Source organism: Ruditapes philippinarum, unplaced genomic scaffold, assembly GCF_026571515.1.
Source record: "Ruditapes philippinarum isolate M1 unplaced genomic scaffold, ASM2657151v2 ctg1920_1_1_1_1, whole genome shotgun sequence".
NCBI classification, from domain to species: Eukaryota; Metazoa; Mollusca; class Bivalvia; order Venerida; family Veneridae; genus Ruditapes; species Ruditapes philippinarum.
Window position 1 is genome coordinate 494,362 of NW_026853468.1, and position 20,925 is coordinate 515,286.

The following is a 20,925-nucleotide window of genomic DNA, read 5'->3' on the forward strand; positions in this document are numbered from 1 at the left end:
GACATTAATTGATTTCTAAACAATTATAACTGAATATGTTTTATTCAAAATAAAAGAACGTTCAACGTGTACCAACTTATAGTGTGTAGGATTTAAAACTAGAGTTAAGTCACGAAACTTTAATTTTATATTCACAAAATGACCGTGTAGCAATTATCAATATTATAAATATAAAATTTGAGCATAGTATATCTTTAAACAAATGAACAGATGGTTCTTAATTCCAAATTCATCATTGTCATTTATATATGTGTGATTAAACAAGGACAGTTTAAAATATTACAATAGCATCGCAGACGAAGATTTCAAGGAAGACTTACGGGCACATAAAATGTTAATAAAATGTGCTTTATGACCTTATTAAAAATAGCATTTTACAATGTCTGTGAAAAAAGATGTGTGTTAAAATTATCGAATAGCGAGCTTAAGAGATACATATATTTAGATTTATTTCGGTATGGAATACATATAGTATCACTAGATTGACTAAAATTACATCAATTAAAAAATATCAAGTTAAAACAGTTAAATTATGGAATTAAATATTCCTCCATGTAATCAGGAGTCAAACCTTTTTTGCTTCTTCAAAAGCATGACAAAAAATGATCTGAAATAACCTGTAGATTCTATGTTCTAATTGTTTTAATCATGATTTAAAATAATTTAATTTATACGACTTAGAAAAGCTGCTTTCAAAAAAGAAATCAAAATTCTGCAGTGGAAATGATTTGATGATAAATATAGTTGGAATGATACAGTAACTGATAAACTTTGAAAAAAAAAGATTGATTTGCTGAAAGCTGCGGAGCTGAGGACAATAAATGACAATATAAAATAATGTGTCGTGCGAGTAATGCAATTATTCTCCTTTTAGTGCTTAATTTTACTGGAAAGGCATGAAACTGATCCTCAGAACCTACAAACAGTGAATATGAATTTTGTGAAATCAAAGTAGCTTCTTGGAATTATTTCAAGCGCAAGTGGCTTAAGGTTGTTATTCAACTCATTCATGCTAAGATGTTACAATTAAAGTAGATGCATAAAATAAAATATGACCAGCTTTGAAAGAAAAACATATTTATCTTGGCAAAAAGGATAAACAATTTGAAACATGTTAATATGAAGAACATGAAATTAAGGAAATAAATAGTTCTTAAAATAAAAATAATCACATTATTGCATTATATGAATTTCGCTGTAAATTGTCATCAATATTGTTTTTGTTGCTTTTTCTTGTTTTATGTTGTTGTTGTATTTTATTGTTGTTTGTTTAGTATACTGTATATAATTTATGATATGATAAATAATAAACGTAATTCGTACTAATTTGTTTTCGGAATGTGAAATATTCACACCTTTTATCGTTTAGTCTCTGTAAACAGGTTTATTTTGATATTTTCAATTTTATTAAAGAATTAAACATATTCAGATGCAACTAAATTTATTTCTCCAATTTTATCAGATAAATCACTCAAGCTTTCAGCTGTTAAGATAAGATTACGGGCAATTAAATTTTAATACAGTGCTAAATTTACACGATAACGTACTAAACTGAAATAAGAATCTTAAATAAAACACTTTACTTAAATACCTCCAGTACAAATTATTTTTAATGGTCGTCTCAGTTAAGGGGATTTTGTGATAAAAGTTTCTAAAAATGATTTTACAAATAACAAATATCAGTCGAGTTTGTGATAAAATGTTTAAATTTATTGCTTTTATTTTAGCGACATGTTGCATGGTGCAATATAAATCATTAAAATAACGACCCTTTCTTTTCTTTCTCAGATATGACATAAAACTTAATTGACATATTCAATATAGCTGTAAAAATTGAAACACACAAACTGTAAAACGATATATAAAATAATTATTCTAATGGTCTAGCCTACTTTTGTAGTTCAATTGATTAGGATATTTTTTTTATTAAAATTTACTTTTTAGTTTCTGTTGTAATCAAAGCCTATGACGTGTACCATCGCAATAGCCTATTTAATATGATATATTCGTAATAAATACTTGTAACAACATGTAAAAGCACAAACATCTCATAGCTGCACTTTTCGTTAAAGATAATACAAAACTACTATAAACTCTTCGGAATAAAATCGAATGCATGAGAAAAAAAATATTCTATTCAAGAACATTTAATTAATATAAACTTCTTATTTCACACAATGATCATGAATAAAACAATACAACTTGCCTTGACTGTAACAGCCCTCGGTCAAATCAATTTGTTTTGTGTATTAAATATCTGTCCGTCGTATAAAACTACTTTCGTCGAATAATCTCTGTAGTTGAAAACGTATTTTGTTATTTTAGAGGCTACAGGATATAAAAAATGTCTAAGCAATAATTGAAAAAGTCGTTAAGAAAAATCGTTAAATTATTATCATAATAATAATTTTAGTGTGTCATGTTCAATACACCTGTTTCTTTTTCCTACTCTTATACACAGGTCACATTCTTCATTATATTAAAAAGTTTATATCTTGAATATTTTCAATACAATTCAATCCAATCCTCGTGATCTTTAGCAAATTAACCGATATGTATTATATTATATATATTAATTGTTCATAATCATAATAGAAATAAGATTAAGTAGTTAACTGTGTAAATGTAAATGCTGAAATATACCATGCTCAAATTTGACAAATACAAAATAAACACACGTGATAGCTATGTTTTTTCAACTATACACACTACAAGGTAAAATAGAACTCGTGCATACTGTCATACAAACCTGCCAGAAAGGCTCAACTTAATATTCCTTTATTAACATTAGACATATTCAGCAAGAATTTTATAGAGTTCAATATATTTATGCAATAAAAATATTTTACTTACAGATAAGCATAGTATAACTTTAATGATGCTTTGATATTACCCCTCCATGTTTTACAGTATAGAATCATATCATAATCCAATTTTGAAGCATTAAAATGGACATGCATTGTTATAGATGTACATAGATATTTTAAATTATCTTAAAGGCTCCTTTTTATTTTGAATTCAAATTGTTACTGTACACATTGTACTTATTTATTTTTGTTGTAAAATTTCAAAACGTTGTAGACATTTTCACCTGTTTTACATTATTGTGTTAAATAGATATAAAATTAACAGTCAGTGGCTACTACATAGTAAATTAAAGAACACTGTAACATGTTTATCAATTTAAAATGAAAATAATGCATTTTTACAAAATCATGTATTATAATAAAATTTTGATGTAGTCAAGTAAGGAAAGGTTAAAATAGTATTAAGATTTTATACATTCTTAAGTTTATAATTGTAAAAGTTTTTGACTTTGTCAGTAACTTTACATGAAACTGATTATCTCCGAGAAATGGAAATACCAAAAGGACAAAATAGAATGGCAAATTGACTTTACACTTTACGTTCGTTTCACACGTCATTTATTCTCAGTGGAGTTTTAAGAATAACACTTTTGAACCAATAAATGTAGAGAGTACGTGGTTACATGCTTTCGGAATACTGACAATCACCGAAATACGTTCTTGACCATGTGGCTGCGAATAAACATTTACTTAAGGAGTAAAAAGGGGTTCTTCTCCTGCTCAAATGTTTTTATATTAATTTTGTTTGTTGCTTGGTGACATTGTTGCAAAAATTATATTTTTTACTTCTTCATATTGTATCTCAGTTGCCAAATGATGCTTAAAGATTCAATTTTATCTAATTGTGTTTTTTTTTCGTATGTTCCTTCCATTTTCTATTTTTTTGAACGAAATGTTGCACTTGTTATATGTGTGTAGTTAACAAACGTGATCATTTTGGTAGTTTATAGTGAACTGGGATAGACAAGTAGATGATAGTCAAGACTTTTAGCTTGTACTATGTGATTCACCATGTATGAGCAAATAATTCATTTTTTTTACATAACTGATTTTTTCATACCACGTTTGCACTCATTATACCGGTATATCCAGAACTACGTACTAATTGTCTTCAAAAATATATTCAGACAATAATCGTTGATAAGGAGCAGAAGCATTTCTACAAGTGTTAAGGGACAGAACTCTATTCTTCCTTGAAAAGAAAATCATCTGGAAGGCAATTCAATATCACAGTAGTGACTCTTAATTAATAAATATATGTAACACCATTTACTAATTATTATACCTATTGACTAAAGGTTCTATGCGTTTGTAAAATTAATATATATTTTAAAAGGTTTCTATATATACAATTGCTAAGTACAATGGCGTCAATACCTGTCCTTTTACACTATATAGATTAATACCCAGGAGATGTTAATATCCATTAAAGCGCTGTTTAACCCAAAGAAAATGACATTTGCGAGACTAAATTTAGATTAGAGATTATAAGCAAATAGTGTATAGTCATTACTTAATGTACCTGATCTTCAATTTCGTCTGGCTAAAAGTCGTTTAAGGTTATACTGCCAATATTATAACCTTAAACTCATCCATATATCAGCTTAGAACTGTAATCTATGGATTTACTATGGTTGTAAATATGTCATACATTGTTTAGCTCTTTGCATAATGTTTACTTTATATGTTTATATGTGATATATGTAATGTTATAGTAAATGTTAAATATGCAGTCTAACAGAAGTTGAATTTATATTCTTTCTAACAATCAGGTTAATCATATATGTGTCTTTCAGGCAGCCGTCGTACGTATATAAGTTAAAGTACGTAGAGTAGAGTTGAACTTGATTACAAAGTACAATAAATACAATTTACTTTTACTTCTTATATGATGAGAATCTATCCAAGTTTCATCCGTTTCACAGACCTGCATAAGGAAGTTTGCATAAGGACAAACTGTTCATTGCAATTAGATTTGTAAAAAGTATGGCGCAGTTACTTTGCAAATTCTTAAATGGCGAATGACTAACCTTATTTAAGACTTCCCACAAATAATAGTTATAAAATAATAATTAGTTTACTCTCATTTCTATCTACTGTCACACAGATGAAATTTTGTTATTTATCTAATTGCACTTAAAACAATTAATCCGACACCGTTAACAACATTAGCGCAAATTAATTCTTAAAAATCATTGATTTTTTAGAATAGAAAATATGTAATATAGCAGTGCGTGCGAGATCAAGGAATCTTTAATTAGACTTCTTATCAATGACAGTAATGCAATTTATGAGACATTTCAACCATATGTCATTAAGACAGAACATTCATAGACAAAGCAAAGCCTAATTATTTTCATTGTTGCCATTGACTATGTTAGATAATATATTAACTCTAAAACACAAAACTCAAAAAAACCTATATGTTGTCTCGTATATGTCATTGATTTACTTTACAACGAAGTAGTATAAATACAGCAAAAACAACAACAGCAACAAGAATAATAGCAAACATAAAAAAGTGAACTAGTTTTAATTTCGAAACGAAATTTTGTCCGATATTCTTGAGCAAATAAGAAAATTGGCTTTTGTTTCTGTTTATGATGTTACATGTATTCTAATCAAAGTTAATAACAGAAATGTGTTCAGCTAATTTGGACTCAATGACATTTCTTTATTCCCGTAAGGGCAGATACTATTAGGGAAGTAAACAGGAGATATCTAGCATTTGTTCACTATAATTGTAATACTGTAGAATGTTTTCTACACATAAAACAAATAATTAGATCAATGGCTTTTTTATGTTGTTAATTTTATGAAAGTTAATAACAGGAATGACTTCAGCTATTTTAAACTTAATGTCATTAAAATTTTCTTTTTTTTCCAAAATTAAATGTCATTTCTTTTTTTCAAAAAGGGCAGAAAATTGTAGAGAAGATATCTGACAGAGCAGTTGTTGTTCTGAACAAGGAATGTTTGATTTCATATATTTTGTTATATTTGTCTTAATCAGTTAAAGTTTAAATCACTATCTTGATATTATTTACTTAAAACAAATCACGAATTGTGACTATAGGTTTATAACAATTGCTTAGTGAAATATCTATTTACAAGACAGTTTCGTTTTAGGACACGGTTAGAGGGGAGTGTTTGTTCATAATACATAAAGCACAATTGAGGGCTCTTTATTTCGAAGACAAATGAGAAAATCACGGCTTCTTATCATTCCGTTGTGCACATACAGACACTCCATGAAATTGAATAGGCCGGAAAGATAAGATGTTATATATTATATTAACTTGCCTGCAGGGCAGTGACATTTCTCCGCCAAATCAATCAAATTGCTTCTTTGTACATTACCACTCTTCCATTCATGAAAACATATTTATATAAAGTTTTCAAGCTCCCAAGCTCTTTTGCTTAACATACAAATGTTATGATTTGTAAATGTTCTTGGTTCTCTAGACATACACTACATATATCTGATTCTAGAATACTTTCCTTTTAGTAGTTAGAGAGAATACACTTCTTTTGTCTAAGGCCGAGACTTTGGGGATAAGAGAAACATTAAGAATTCCAGTGAGATGATAGTCACCTTGCCCTTGGTAATCCTTAACTTCCATTTCGTTTGATTCAATATCAATTGATTCAATATTCATTTATACATGTAGTGTTACCTATTATTAAACTGTATATCAAAATGTCATTGCCTGTAAATACGGGAGATATTTTCTTACCTGTTGCTTCAATACTACAATAACCCTTCCTTACAGCGTTTAAGTCGATTTTGTATACATATCAGGGATGAAACATGCTTTAAGACATCCATAAATATAATAGACACAGTGCATTTACTATTCCGTATCTTAGATCTAAGTCTTAAGATATATTTGCTAATATTTTCCATACAATGATGACAAAAACTCAAATGAAATTCTTACATTTAACAATGTTATTTGTTGACCTACTTCGGTCGGAGATAAATGCCAGGCACTGCTAGTTTGCCTGTATATTTGTAAATGAGACCTAGATGCATTTGTATATAAAAAAGCAAGTATAATACCCATAAATTTAAGACAAAAATACATTCACGATGTGTTTCATTATCAAAACTGTGTTTTGCCCCTCGCATAATTAAAGCAAATTTACACCATAATCATAGCTGGGTTATTTTACCAAGAAAATGCGCAAATTTGAAAAGCACAAACAAAGATACACGAACGACAAAGTCTTACTTTGTTGTATCTTTTAGTTTTCACATTTGCGAAACAGTGTTAATACGGTATGGCGTAAATCTTCCGCCGTAAATATACTTTCATAAATTTAAATGAAATCAATGAAACCATAGGTCATTGTGCGTTGCGTACTTTAAGGAATCGGAAAGTGCATCGGTTAATAAATATAAAGGAATGGTATTAATCGTAATTATGTGAAAGACTTTTAACTTATACCTTTGTACTTTATAGTATAAGCAGCTCTGTTTTCGTGAGACACAATGTTTATTGTAAAAGAATTTGCATAAATCCGATTATCTCAAAGGCACGAAAATAATGTAAGGCTGTAAGGCTGTCAGAATGTTAGAATTTATTCTCACTTGCAAGTAACCTGTTCTCAAGGGAGCATTGCTAGCTATGTTTGTGGTGACATGAAATGTGTTAAATTATTGGTATAATTATATTGTCATCTAAGTATACCCATCCATTGGTTGGTACGTAATATTGTCGCGTACATGTAAGTTAACCGACTCAAACAAGGTGTTCCATTTCCAATGCATTAGAACATTTTTTAAATTACCTTACTGATAAACATATGTCATGAATTATTGTTTTCCTTTATTCGTTAAAATATAATTACATTGCTTAATACATTAAATATGCCTTAACGTTAATTAAAGAAACAATACCCTTAAAATATTAAATTACTGTTTCTTATGTCGAAATAATTATTGTTATAGCCATACTTTGTAAATTATGATGTTTGTATGCTTTTGGATAATATAACATATGTCTGTCTACGATTTATATGTTTTTGTAGATATGGCCAAAGATCTTTTGCACGTCGATTGCCAATTAAATTTTTTAACCTTGATTTTCAATATCATCAATGATGTAAAATATACGTATATTTTAAAGAACAGTGAGATAAGTACATTTTTATGTCATAGATTATTGGACTACAGTATATATGGCAGGGAAATGACGTTCATAGTCTCTTGTCTAATGTTATAAAGACATTATTTTGCCATACGTCTGCAATTACGAGACATAAAACATATAATAGAGATAATATAATCTGTATTAAATAAGTACTTAAATGAAAAATGAGTGCAGTTAAAGAAACATTTTCAAGAGATTAAGAAAGATAGTTTCTTAAAAAAGTAGAACGATAACTTAGTGAATAAAGTCCTTTATAAGCTTAATATCTTAGAAAGAAATGTCCTTCCTTCGGTGTTAACAAAACCATATATAACTTTTTAGAAAATTTCCTATTTTTGTGGAACCAGGTGTAGGTCTGCACCAACAACTCGTGTACAGTAAAAATTTCAGATCATTTACTCACTCCTTTTTTCGCGAAATTATCAATTATATTGTGCAAATAGACCTTAAAATGAAAAGCGTTGCAACGCTTAACCCAACTCGGTCAAAAAATCTGATAAAAAAATCGGTTATCAATTTCATACCGAGTATATTCATAAATTATCTATTGTAAAGTTTTCTATTTTAAATGTAGCAGTTGATTTAAAAAAGAATATCAAATTCTAATATTTTAAGCTATTAAACCTCAGTGGAGTTCCTTAAATCAATCCATCTTAACAATTATGATTTAACAAACTTACATTTTCACTGCACATGTAACTTGAACCGGCGCAGATTATCTTCTTTTTCTGTTTCACCTTCCATGCCAAAAGATAAAATGTTTTTGACGCCTGATGTCAGACATGTGATATTTTATGAAGTTATACCTGGCATGTGTAGGCGGAAAAATATCAATTTTATAGTAAAAATTCAGCGTATAAATTTACTTTATGGGATTGCACAGGAAGTTTCATTCAATAACCGCACTACGTTTATGAAAACTTCAAATTAGCATTTCATTAGCGTTTTAGAATGTTTACATGTACATGCATTTATTTTATACTTCAGCATGTTCGGGTTAATATTCAAATTGTTAACAATGTTTGACATAAGAAAATTTATAATAACATGTTGTTGATAAAGTAAAATGTGTTACGCTTAAAAATCGTCTTATTTATTTATAATAATAACGGTTATTTATGAGAATGATTTATCAGGTGTATCAAGTGGTTTAAAGTAAGCGTTCGTCAATGCTCAGTCATGGGTACCATTATACCAACAGACCTATATTTTACAATTTTTATAATTATTCTAAAAGCTACATTCAATACTATATTTCATCTCCATTAACGTTTTAACCATGTGTTGTCATCAGATAAAAGGAGGAAGACGAGACTACCGCTAAGAAAAATATACGTTTGTTATGGCAACTTTGAAATGTGCTTGAGTCAAGACAGCATATCATATATTTTAAAAGGTTAAATAAAAACAGAGAAACGTAGAACAGATTTTTCGATATAAGCATTTTCGTCAACATAAATCATTGGGGTCTATGAACAATATGGAAACATATCTTGATTTAAATAAACTGAAACAAAATGTAAAATGAACACATTAATAAAATTAATATGTTAATATTTCATAAGCTTTATTCACATTTCCTGTATCTATTTCCAAACTATTCTGGATAAAATATTTTAAATCTTAGTTTTTAAAAAAACACAAATCCCTTTGATATACTATTTGTCTTGATCAGGAAAATATCTCTGTAAATTTTGAGCATACTTTGGACATAATAATAATATTAATAATAATAATAATAATAATAATGATAACAAAATGTAAATAACAAAATAAATATTAAATGAAAATGAAAACCCTGCTCTGCAATATTCAGATATGCATGATTTTATTATATCGAATGGTCTGTGATATCGTGTTGATATTTAACACAGGCTTTAAAAGAGTTTTCTATTTTCATGACTTCATCAAAAAACCATACCTCTTTTTTCTTTGTGTCTTAATTATCAAATGAAGAATAATTCAAAAGTTAAATGTATAACATTAAAATAAGATAATTTATCTCACAACAGTTATTCTCGGTCAAATGGGATGCTGAAATATCATTTTTATAAGTCTGACTTTTGATATAATATATTGCAGAGTCACGTTCATATTCTCACATTTGATTGACAAATTAATCTAACCAACGTCTATTTTTAGTTTTTATTCTTGGAACATATGTCTATTATCTAATCAAATTCACTTAATTCTCTATTCATATGTAAAGCATGTTCAGCAAAATTTCACTGTCTAGAGTTAAACGTAATATTTTTCCTGAGATAAAACACCCATCGTGCATTTCAAAAATCCCACTGGGCTCCAATTATATAGTAACAAGAGATAGATACCACCTGTATCAGACTGCAAATTAGTTTGATTTACTTCTGTTATTGGTGAAAGGCGCGTCAATATGATAGGTAAGTTTTCATTTTATTAAAGATATGCTATGCTCACCCTTGAGTAAGATATTTCTTATAAATTGCATTCCTTAGCTACTTACACTTTATCTGTATGGGCAAACTTAAAAGATATACTATGCTCATCCTTGAGTTAAATATTTTGAATCACAGAAATTTATTGAACTCTATTGAATTCTTACTGAATTTGTATAATTCGAATATACGAATGAATTAACTAAATATGGAGAACAGCCTTCCCTATTACAGGACAAGTACGGTTGATATTTCCTTTAAAAAGCTAGTTTTTTTAATGACTCTATATATTTATATTGTGCCAACTTTTAATGTGTAGAGTTTTTAACATATTAACATTTCTTCTTTATGTGAAGTCAAAACATGTTTATTTTTATATTTACAAAGAGACCGTATAGCAATTATACATATTTTCTAATATAAATTATGATCATAGTATATCCTTAATTAAAGATTTTCATTTATTCTGCTAAGCTAGCATAAATTTCATAACAATGTTATAAACGTTTATGAAAGCGTAACTGTGAAGATAAAAGAATATAACTACCTTTGTACTATTTACCATGAATATTGTAAGGTTAGATTGTCATAAGATAAACAATGTGTGTTATCATTAATTGATACATTTATGATAGTGCTCTAAGTTAAAAGTTACACACTTTGATTGATTTAGACTTTCATATACATGTATTTCATATCTAGATTGAAGAAAGATATGCTTATATAATATGATAAGAATTCTATATATAACTATACCTGAAGAAAGTAGGACTGACTGTTATATAATATCTCATAATATGAGCAAAATCTAAAAAAGTGCTTTTTATACTTTCATGAAAATACAGTATTTTTTTACTATCATTTCTAACCAGCTTGGCTACCTCTAAAGATATATTTCTACCTTTAAGGATTGTCACAAATAATCCTAATTTAGAATAACACGTGATCTTAATTCTTGTTTTAATAGCACGAAGGTACTTAAAATTGTACTTGTTATGAGTGTATTAGTCACGGAATGTTTTATGAGATATAATTAGATATCACGGAGGTTTCACAACTCGCACGCTGGTTATTGGTCTGAATAACTTTTGAGAAGACTTCTGAGACCCCTAAAATCTCAAATCTATGGCATGCAAATATAATTCTTGTATGCACGCTTGGTCAGTGACGCTAATTTTGAATTATTTGAATAATGATTGAAAATAATGTTCATTACATAAAACATTGTACAATATATTGATGATAACTATTATAATGATGACTATGATGATGATGATGATGACAATGATTAAGAAAATGTGGTTGTTGATGACGATTGTCTTGACGAAATTGTTTTTTGTTGTTGTTATTGTTGTTCTTGTTGTTGTTGTTGTTGTTGATGATGATGATGTTAACAATAGTGGTGATTATGATGATGACAAAAGTGGTGATGATGATGGTGATGTTGTTTTTGTTTTTTGGTGCTGTTGATGATGATAATAATGATGATGATTGTGATGAAGAAGATAATGATGATGATGATGTTGTTTTTGTTGTTGTTGATAATGGTGATTGTGATGATAATTACGATGATGTCGAGGATTACGATGATAAAAATTGAAAATAACATAACCTTTTAGACATACTTAACAGATCGTATCAATATAAAACTGGAAGATTTATTTATAAATAATAATAATTTGATAAATTGAAATAAACTATGAAATTAACAGACCCCATTGCTTATTGGTTTCATTTTACAGATTTACTGTCAACAATATTACCAGACAAATGTGAAATATGATTGCTTTCCAAATATTCTTTATAAATTTTTATAATTACATTTGTAGAACAAAAATAATTGGAAATGAATCCAATTGTATTTTCATTTTTTTCAAAACACCTTATTAGTAATTTAGCGTGTATAATTATGTTTATTTCATCGAAAACTATCATTTGCCGTTAATTATAACTGCTCTGTTACTTATTAAAATTTTTCGGTGAAAATCAAATTTGATTTTTTTCCAGCTTTCAAAAAATGGGATTTTTTTATTTTATCAAATAAGTTCTTCAAAACTAATCAGAATGTCATTAAAGTATATACAAATGATGATTTTTATAGTTTAAGGGTGCTGGAAAAAATGAAATTCCCGTTGGAATAAATAAAAATGTTTGAAAGAAATTCAATTGGAATTTAGGACAGCATAATTCCGGGCGAAATACATGAAATTCCGCCGGACAAATGTTTTAAAATTGATAAAAATAGTAAAAAATGAAATCAATTATTTCTAATCAACCTTTAGTCTATCAGATGAAATGATTTTCAAGTGTTTATGCCAAGTTTCAATGGTAGTGAAGTTTGCCACTTTTCCGGTGGCGCAAAGACTTTCCGGTGGCTGTTATTTTATAATTACATTTGTAGAACGAACTGAAGACAAATTGCTAAAACATGTATCTTGAAAAACGCCTTAAGAAAATGTTATAAAGGAGTCTTAATAAGATATCTGAAATATGTTGTTTTTAACACGCAACAATACGATAAAGGATTAAACTTTTTCGCTCAAATCACTGAAAGCTTGTATTTGAGACACTGCCTGAGGAGAGTCTTTCTAACTCAATAACTTTATTTCTACTGATGCGGAAAAAGATAAGTATTGTGATATCTAATTTTTTAGTGATATATTTTCTCGTATAATAAATGAACAAAATAGACAAATAAATACAAATTTAGTGATATTCAACAGATATTTAAAAAAACACGAATAGAAATTATCTTACAGAATGTACAAGTTTATAGTATGTTATACATTTATGAACAGCCACCTGAAAATCTTTGCACGACCGGAAATGTGGCAAACTTCACCACCTTTTATACTTGGCGTATATACTTCAAAATCATTTCATATGATAGACTTAAGGTTGATTAGAAATACTTGACTTAACTTAGTGTTTTTTTTTCATATCAAACATTTTAGTTTAAAAAATTTTGTCTGCGCGGATGTTTATGTAATCCGCCCGGAATTATGCTGTCCGGGGAATTACTGAAATTCCAATTGGATTTTTTCAACATTTTTATTTATTCAAACGGGAATTTCAATTTTTCCAGAAATTTTAAAACTATAAAAATCATCATTAATATACTTTAATAACATTCTGAAAAATTATTCGATAAAACAAAAAAACAAAACAAAAAAAATCCCATAAATATATAATGTTGGAATGTAGTCTGATGATATACATGTAGATTAATATACTATCCAGTCCTAAGCTGATTTATTTATATTTTCTTTCCTATATACACAACATAATCGTTTTTTCTCATTTTCATTTCTATTACCGATTTCTCAATATATTTAACTTCATGCAAGCATCGACACATGTCATTAATTAGCTTAAAATAGAACTTTTTAATTCACTTCGAATCCTTTTGTTCTTGAATATATGATTTACTTAAATTATTATAGTGTTATAATTGTACGTGATAATAATATATATATATATTCAAGAAAGGATTAAGTTCAAGCTAAATTTGTCAGAACATTAAACAAAGAGAAATATATTTTTCCAGATTGACTTTATCAAATAACTTAATAAAACTCTTAAAGGCCCATTATGCCTCAGAAATATAGCAGTTTTATTTCTCAAAAACATTTTGTATTTTGGTATCTTGTTACAGTTTCCAAAAAAAGAAGAAAATACTCATTTGCCACATAGATAGACCATCTTTAATTTCATTTTCTCTGCAGGCAATGTGTATAATAATAGTAAATAAGTATTTTGTATGGGAGTCAAAATACTATTTTGTTAACATTCGATTCCCTCTTTAAAACATTACTGCATGTTAAGTGCAACTTTCTAAGCATCGAATATGTTACAAATCCATTGTTAAAACATTATCAAAGATATATTTGATATTTCTAAAGAATAAAGAATATGGAAATGTCTAACATTAACCGCTGTTTTTTTCAGTGTACTTAGAACAAGCTTTACAGTGTTTAAGCAGACCATTTTGACACATCTTTATTAATTTATGAGCTTTTTCCTTAGTATATTGTTTTTAGACACGCATCTTTTCATATACTTGTCCACAGACGAAACTCCACCACGAGAGTAAGTGACAGTTACAAAATTAATAAAGATAATAAATTTCTCCTATAAACAATAAATTGGCTGGAAATAGACAACTAATTAAAGAGCACGAGTAACATCATGTTCTTTCAACATCATTATGAACAAAGATTTTGCATGACTAGTCAGGTCGTTATATTTCTGAAAAATACATGAATTCATCATTTTTTTTATGTAAGAAAATGTAAAAGCGGGAAACTAGCTAACAGAGAATATTACTGAATTTTAATACCTTTATAATACGTATGTATTGTTCTTTATTTTTTAAATTATTAAAGATGAAGCATTGCACAGCCAAAACTTCATAAAAGTCAGAAATTCTTAGGTAAAAAATCATAATGGTGGTCAAATCCTAAAAAACTGTATCATTTAATCAAATTCAAAGTCAACAAAGCATTCTGAAGGACAGCTTAATCCCCTTCCGTAGTTAATAAAAATGTGTACTTCTTTACCTTTTACCAGCCACAACCTTGCTATGTCATGCATATCATAAGCACATAGTCTTACGATAATTATTGGTGCCATGTTATTTAAAATCTTCCATAAAGTAAAAAAGATATGGAGAACATATAACCTTGACATTGTGGGGAGCAACATGGATGTTGAGATTTGCAGATTATGTCATGGTGGTGATCATTTGTGCCAAGTAATTTTAAAACCCTTGAATTGTCAAAAAGTTATAGAGCGGACATGTAAATATATGTTTTAAATTGAACCCTTGAGTGTGACTCTGACCTTAAAGCTTGTGACTTGATTATTGTGATCTGCAAATGGTGTCATAATTGTGTTCATTTCTGCCAAGTTATTTTAAAAACATTGCAGCGGTTTAAATGTTTTGGACAGACACGAAGTATAAACTTTCTAACATTTGACCTGTACGTATGACCTTGACCTTGGGTGAAGAAATTCAATTATTGTGCTCTGCACATTGACCTTGGGTGTAGCAATTCAATTATTCACATTGTCTCATAATGGTGATCACTCGTGCCAAGTTATTTTTTAAAAAAAAACTTTTCAGCGGTTTTAAAGTTATAGAGCGGACACGAATTATATACCTTTTAATACTTGACCTTTAAGTGTGACCTTGACATTGGGGATAGCAACCCAAGTATTGCGCTGCGCACAATGTCTCATAATAGTGATCACTTGTGCCAAGCTATTTAAAAGAAAACAAAACAACACAACAACAACAACAACAACAACAACAACAGGGGTTTAAAAGTTATGAAGGTGACACGAAATGTAGACTTTTTATGATGAAATGAAGACATTTTTACAATTTTTGTGCTCTGCACATGGTCTCATTATGGTGAAAACTTGTGCCAAATTATTTCAAAAAAAATTCAGCAGTTTAAAAGGTATGGCGCGGACACGAAATGAAGACTTTTATTATGAAATGAACACATTTTAGCATTCATTTGACATTTAGGTGTGACCTTGACTTTTGGGATAGCAACCCAATTTTTCCACTCTTAAAAGTTATGGAGCGAACACAAAAGTTTTACGGACGGACAACGGACGGACAGACAGAAGCACAGACGAGCGGACTGACAGACGGAGGCCATTCCTATAATCCCCCCTTCTGCTATGCGGAAGGGGATTAAAAATGCACAACCAAAACTTCATTCACGACAGCCAAAATACTGAGGTAAAACAATAACATATCTTGAAAAATTGTATAATCTTATCCAATTCAAAGTAAAAAGTCTTAGTATACAAATATGATTATATTTGATTTATACATTATTAAATATCTTGACGTGTGACTTTTTGTAATCTAACAAGCATCTGTCTTCATGTATCAAAGTTTTATATAAATCTTATATTACAAAATCTGAGATATTATGAAGACTTAATGAAGAAATATTTACTCGATCTTTATGAACAAAATTGTGTATACTTTCTGGTGTACCTAAACGGCCTTAATAATCAAATCCTAAATCAGTTTTTTTACTAAAGTGGTCTATAATAGTAGGTCTGTGATAAAACAAATAAGTATGTTGATAATATTTAGTATCAAACATAACAACAAATCGCGAAATAATTACATAAGTCGTCGAGCGTGAGATACCGGGCGCAATAGTATGTAATATTTACCTACTATTAACAGATAATAAATTATTCCAGATTTTTTTTTATCATATAATTTGCATATTTCTAGCACTTAGTACTTTATTCACATTTTCTTTTGCAAGCATTTTTTTAAGAAATTATTAGTGATACATTTTTTTTTGGTTTTTATCCACATTTGAAATACTTGAAACACGTGCCCATTGTATAACAGAATATATAACAGAATATATTCAGTTATACAGAAAATAAATCTTATCCTAAGTTAATAAACATTAAGTTAAAATTTAATGAATGATGCCTTGTAAATATAAGCTTTGTGCAACACGGCTATCCAAATTAATTCAAATATACATGATTTAATAAGATTTCAAAACAAAAACATTGATGACATCACGAATATTGTGTCAACGCAACAATACAAAAAAAATAAAAAAATAGAAAAACTAAACTATAAAATTTCACTTACCTAAAATCGTTGATTGGATAAGAAAAGTGCGTATAAACCCCATCATGACGGTACACCAATGTGGTTCTCAGTAATTTCTGATCAAAATTCTAAACAATGATATTTTGTCACTAATGATGGCAGACAAAGTGAATGATATCCACTTTATAGATATTGCTTTTTGAAAACTCTTGACGAAGCAAAATTTGATATCAATTCACAATGTATTTCACTCACTATCTATCCATAAAAAGCAAAGCGAAATTCTATATCAATTCACAATGTATTTCACTCATTATCCTTAAAAAACAGTTAGAACATCTACTGGCAACTGCTTGGTTAAATTTCCATTCTTTTGAAAAATGCCGTTTGTCACTTTTCATTGATATACTTCATTATTTTATCAGTAGTGGTAAGGTGATAAGATATAAGCAAGCACTGCTCATGAACTGTCTGAACTGGCAATCATTTCGCAGTCTTTAATAAAAGTCCTGCAAAGAGTAAAGAAACATTTGATTATATATTTGATTATTATGACACATCTGCATAATATAGTATTATATATCTAGTTTGTGTCTTTTACGGCGGTATAAATGAAAATTGTTCTTATCCGATTTTATTTATTTTGTATTTGCTTTTTAGAACTGTACCTTGCTTATTGCTAATAGTTATCCAGTATACTGAATTTGTGAACAAAAATACATTTAATGTATTGCAAGTGCATAATAAATAGTCTCAATTCCTGCAGAATTTCGGCGTTTGAAAATAAATTTAATTTATTTTAAGTGCATAATAAACAGATTCAATTCCAGCAGAAATAAGCCGTTTGAAAATAAATTTATCCGAGCTGAATATTGTATACACTTAACTGTAATTATTTTGCACGTGTTGAAACATATAGCTAATGTATCTTTATGTTTCCATAACAATTCCACTGATAATGTAATTGAATCAATGATAGTTTTGGAAAAATGTTACCCGTTTTATTGTGATTTACAACAGGTAAATTGTCCTATTGTCCATAAATTATCACCACGGAAAGTAAATTAATAAAGCATACGTTGCTTTACAAGCAACAAAAAGTTTTGTACTAAAATATATGTCCTTCTTCAATTTTGATAAAGTATATTATTTCTTTCAGTAAAAAAAAATTCGTTAACATGACAAAAAGATATTTCCTTCTCAAATTTTAATAAAGTACTGTATATTATTTCTTTCAATTATGACAATTTCGTTTTTGTTTCGTTTGTGAAAGTTTCACTTTAATGCATTTAAGAATAGGTAATATTATAAACAAAAAACATTCTTCATGTTATCACAGTCAACAATTGTTATAATACAGCCGTATAATAGGACTGTAAATCTCCAAGTATTATATCCCAGAGAACAAACATAAAAGCCTATATCTCAAGCTATAAACTGCACAACTTACCGCCAATGAATAAAATCCGATCAACAGACACTCTGTTATCACTTTTGATAAAGAAGAAATGGTTTCTATGTATTCGGTTAATCTATCTACACGAACCTTTACTGAACAATATTTACATGGAAATATATATTCCATAAAAAATAACATATAGTCTGACAAGCAGAGGTTTTGATGTTAAATCATCAAGTCGCCGGATAGAATAATGATTGTATTATCATAAATATAATACTATATCAGTTTAATTAATAGTTCAAGTATAAAGAAAAGGAGGAACAATATGTTGAGTAACTGTTTATTCACAATAAAACATCATAATTGAAGCAAACTTGCTTAGAAATATTGACAAGGAGCTGCTATGATTATTTAAGCAAGTATTGTTTGGCAATATATTGACCTGAGACTTATTCATTTTCGGGAGGTGTTTTGTTAGTTTACGTAACTTATTATGATTAATGCTAAAGATTTTATTGATAGTATAGATCTCGATATTAAATCAATTAATATTGCTCGATGGCCTAGTGTGGTATGTATGACGAAGATGTGACCAAGTAGGCCAAGTTCGAATCTTTGAAAATCCTTTTTTGTAGTTTTCATAAAAATATTTTGTTTAACTATATGAAACATAAGTTGATAAACCGTGTGTTTGAACGTTGACAGAAAGGGCCAAGCTTGACCCTTTACCAAGAAAAAATGAAAAAGTTTTGAAAATTTATTCTTTAATGTGTAAATTATGAGTATACAGACCTTTCCAATGATATACAATATGATCAAACAGATATAACTAAGTTTCAATTTAAGTAATGTGATTTTATTCTAAATAATAAAACAATAGTTCCTAAATAGAAAAGAAGAATGATGTCATGATTAAGATAATAAAAAAATTTATTATTATTATTATATACCTCATTTCTATAGCACTCTTTTCATAAATAATAAATGTTCAAGAGTGCTTTACATAAATCCGATAAAACATAATCATATATATATATATAAGACATAATGTACAATATTTATTAAGTAAACCTATTAAACAATAATGATAATCTAAAACCAGTAAAGGATGGTAAGAAATACAGACACATTTAGTTTAAAATCAAGGCTCAATTAAAATTTACACTGGTAATATAGCAAAAGTAGTACATGTATGTTGATTTATGAAACTAACGTCCATAGAACTTTATGAAATAATGTGTTTTGAGAGCTCTCTTAAAACTTGGCAAGGTATTACAGTCTCTAATGTCAGGTGGTAACGCGTTCCATAATTTCGCTGCGGCTGTCTAGAAGCACTTGTCACCATATCGTACTGTCCGAGATTTAGGCACAACTAATGTCATTGAGTTATTCTGGGACCTCAGATTCCTGACTGGGATGTACACGTCTATCATGTCTTTTATATAAGCTGGTGATTGATCGATGAAGGATTTATATGTATAAGTCAAAATTTTACATTCGACCCGATACTCTACCGGAAGCCAGTGAAGTTCGCGTAAGATAGGTGTTATGTGGTCATATTTGAGTGTTTTGGTCACAATTCTAGCTGCTGTATTTTGAACATGTTGTAACTTGGTCATTGACTGCTTAGAGACTCCATATAACAGTGCATTACAGTAGTCTAACCTAGAGGTAACAAGTGAATTTACTAGAGATTTGGTTGCTTTAACAGTAAGATAGGGTCTGATGTGACCGATTTGTCTTAATTGTCTTAATAATAACAATTTGTGTTGATTCATGTGTGGTTTTGTTTTTTTGGTTTTTTTTTTATTTTGCGTGTTCAAAACAAAAACAACGATAAACCAGCTACTGATAATGTTAAGTATGGCAGGCCGGTATTCCGCCATTATTTTATGACGTAATAATATAATCACAGTTCATTTATAACAAATTGCATGGGGGCATATGTTTGCCTGTTGATACGAAGTAAGGGTTGAAAACCAGTGCATATAAATTTTCCGTACATTTTTATACACAAATTCTCCAACAGTCAATGTGTTTTTTCTTCCTTAGACTGAAATATAGCGTTTGCCATTTTTTGCTTGTTTTCAACAATATAAATATAAAACAAGAAATATTAACTTGTGGCCAATATAATTTGCAAAAATTCAAAAAAGTCGTAAAATAAGCTTACTGATCTCAGAAAACGTGCTAACAAATTTATCGATAATCATATTAAACCAAATAACTGTTCAGTAAACAATCGTTATAAAAGATCTATGACTATGGGGCAAGACACCAGGAACGGTTCAGTATTGACAGATTGATGAATATTGACGAGAAACTGCTACATTTAGCTGCAATGGTAAAGACATGTTGATTGATTTGCTGTTTAATATACATCTGTATCTGTTTGTCACAGGTGTGTGAAAAAGTACAAAAGGACTCGTGCAATTGATGTGATAATTTTGATATACCTTTATCCGATAAGGTAAACATA

At 28.7% G+C, this 20,925-nt stretch overlaps 1 protein-coding gene across 1 annotated transcript in view; it reads right to left on the reverse strand.

The window, feature by feature from the left end:
* Positions 1-17,549, reverse strand: part of LOC132736958 (G-protein coupled receptor GRL101-like) — a 112,968-nt gene extending 95,419 nt beyond the window's left edge. Inside the window, exon 1 of the mRNA XM_060724171.1 lies at positions 17,084-17,549. Coding sequence (XP_060580154.1) covers positions 17,084-17,129 — 46 coding nt within the window. The 5' untranslated portion in view covers positions 17,130-17,549. The remainder of the gene's footprint in view (positions 1-17,083) is intronic.
* Positions 17,550-20,925: the final 3,376 nt, after the last annotated feature.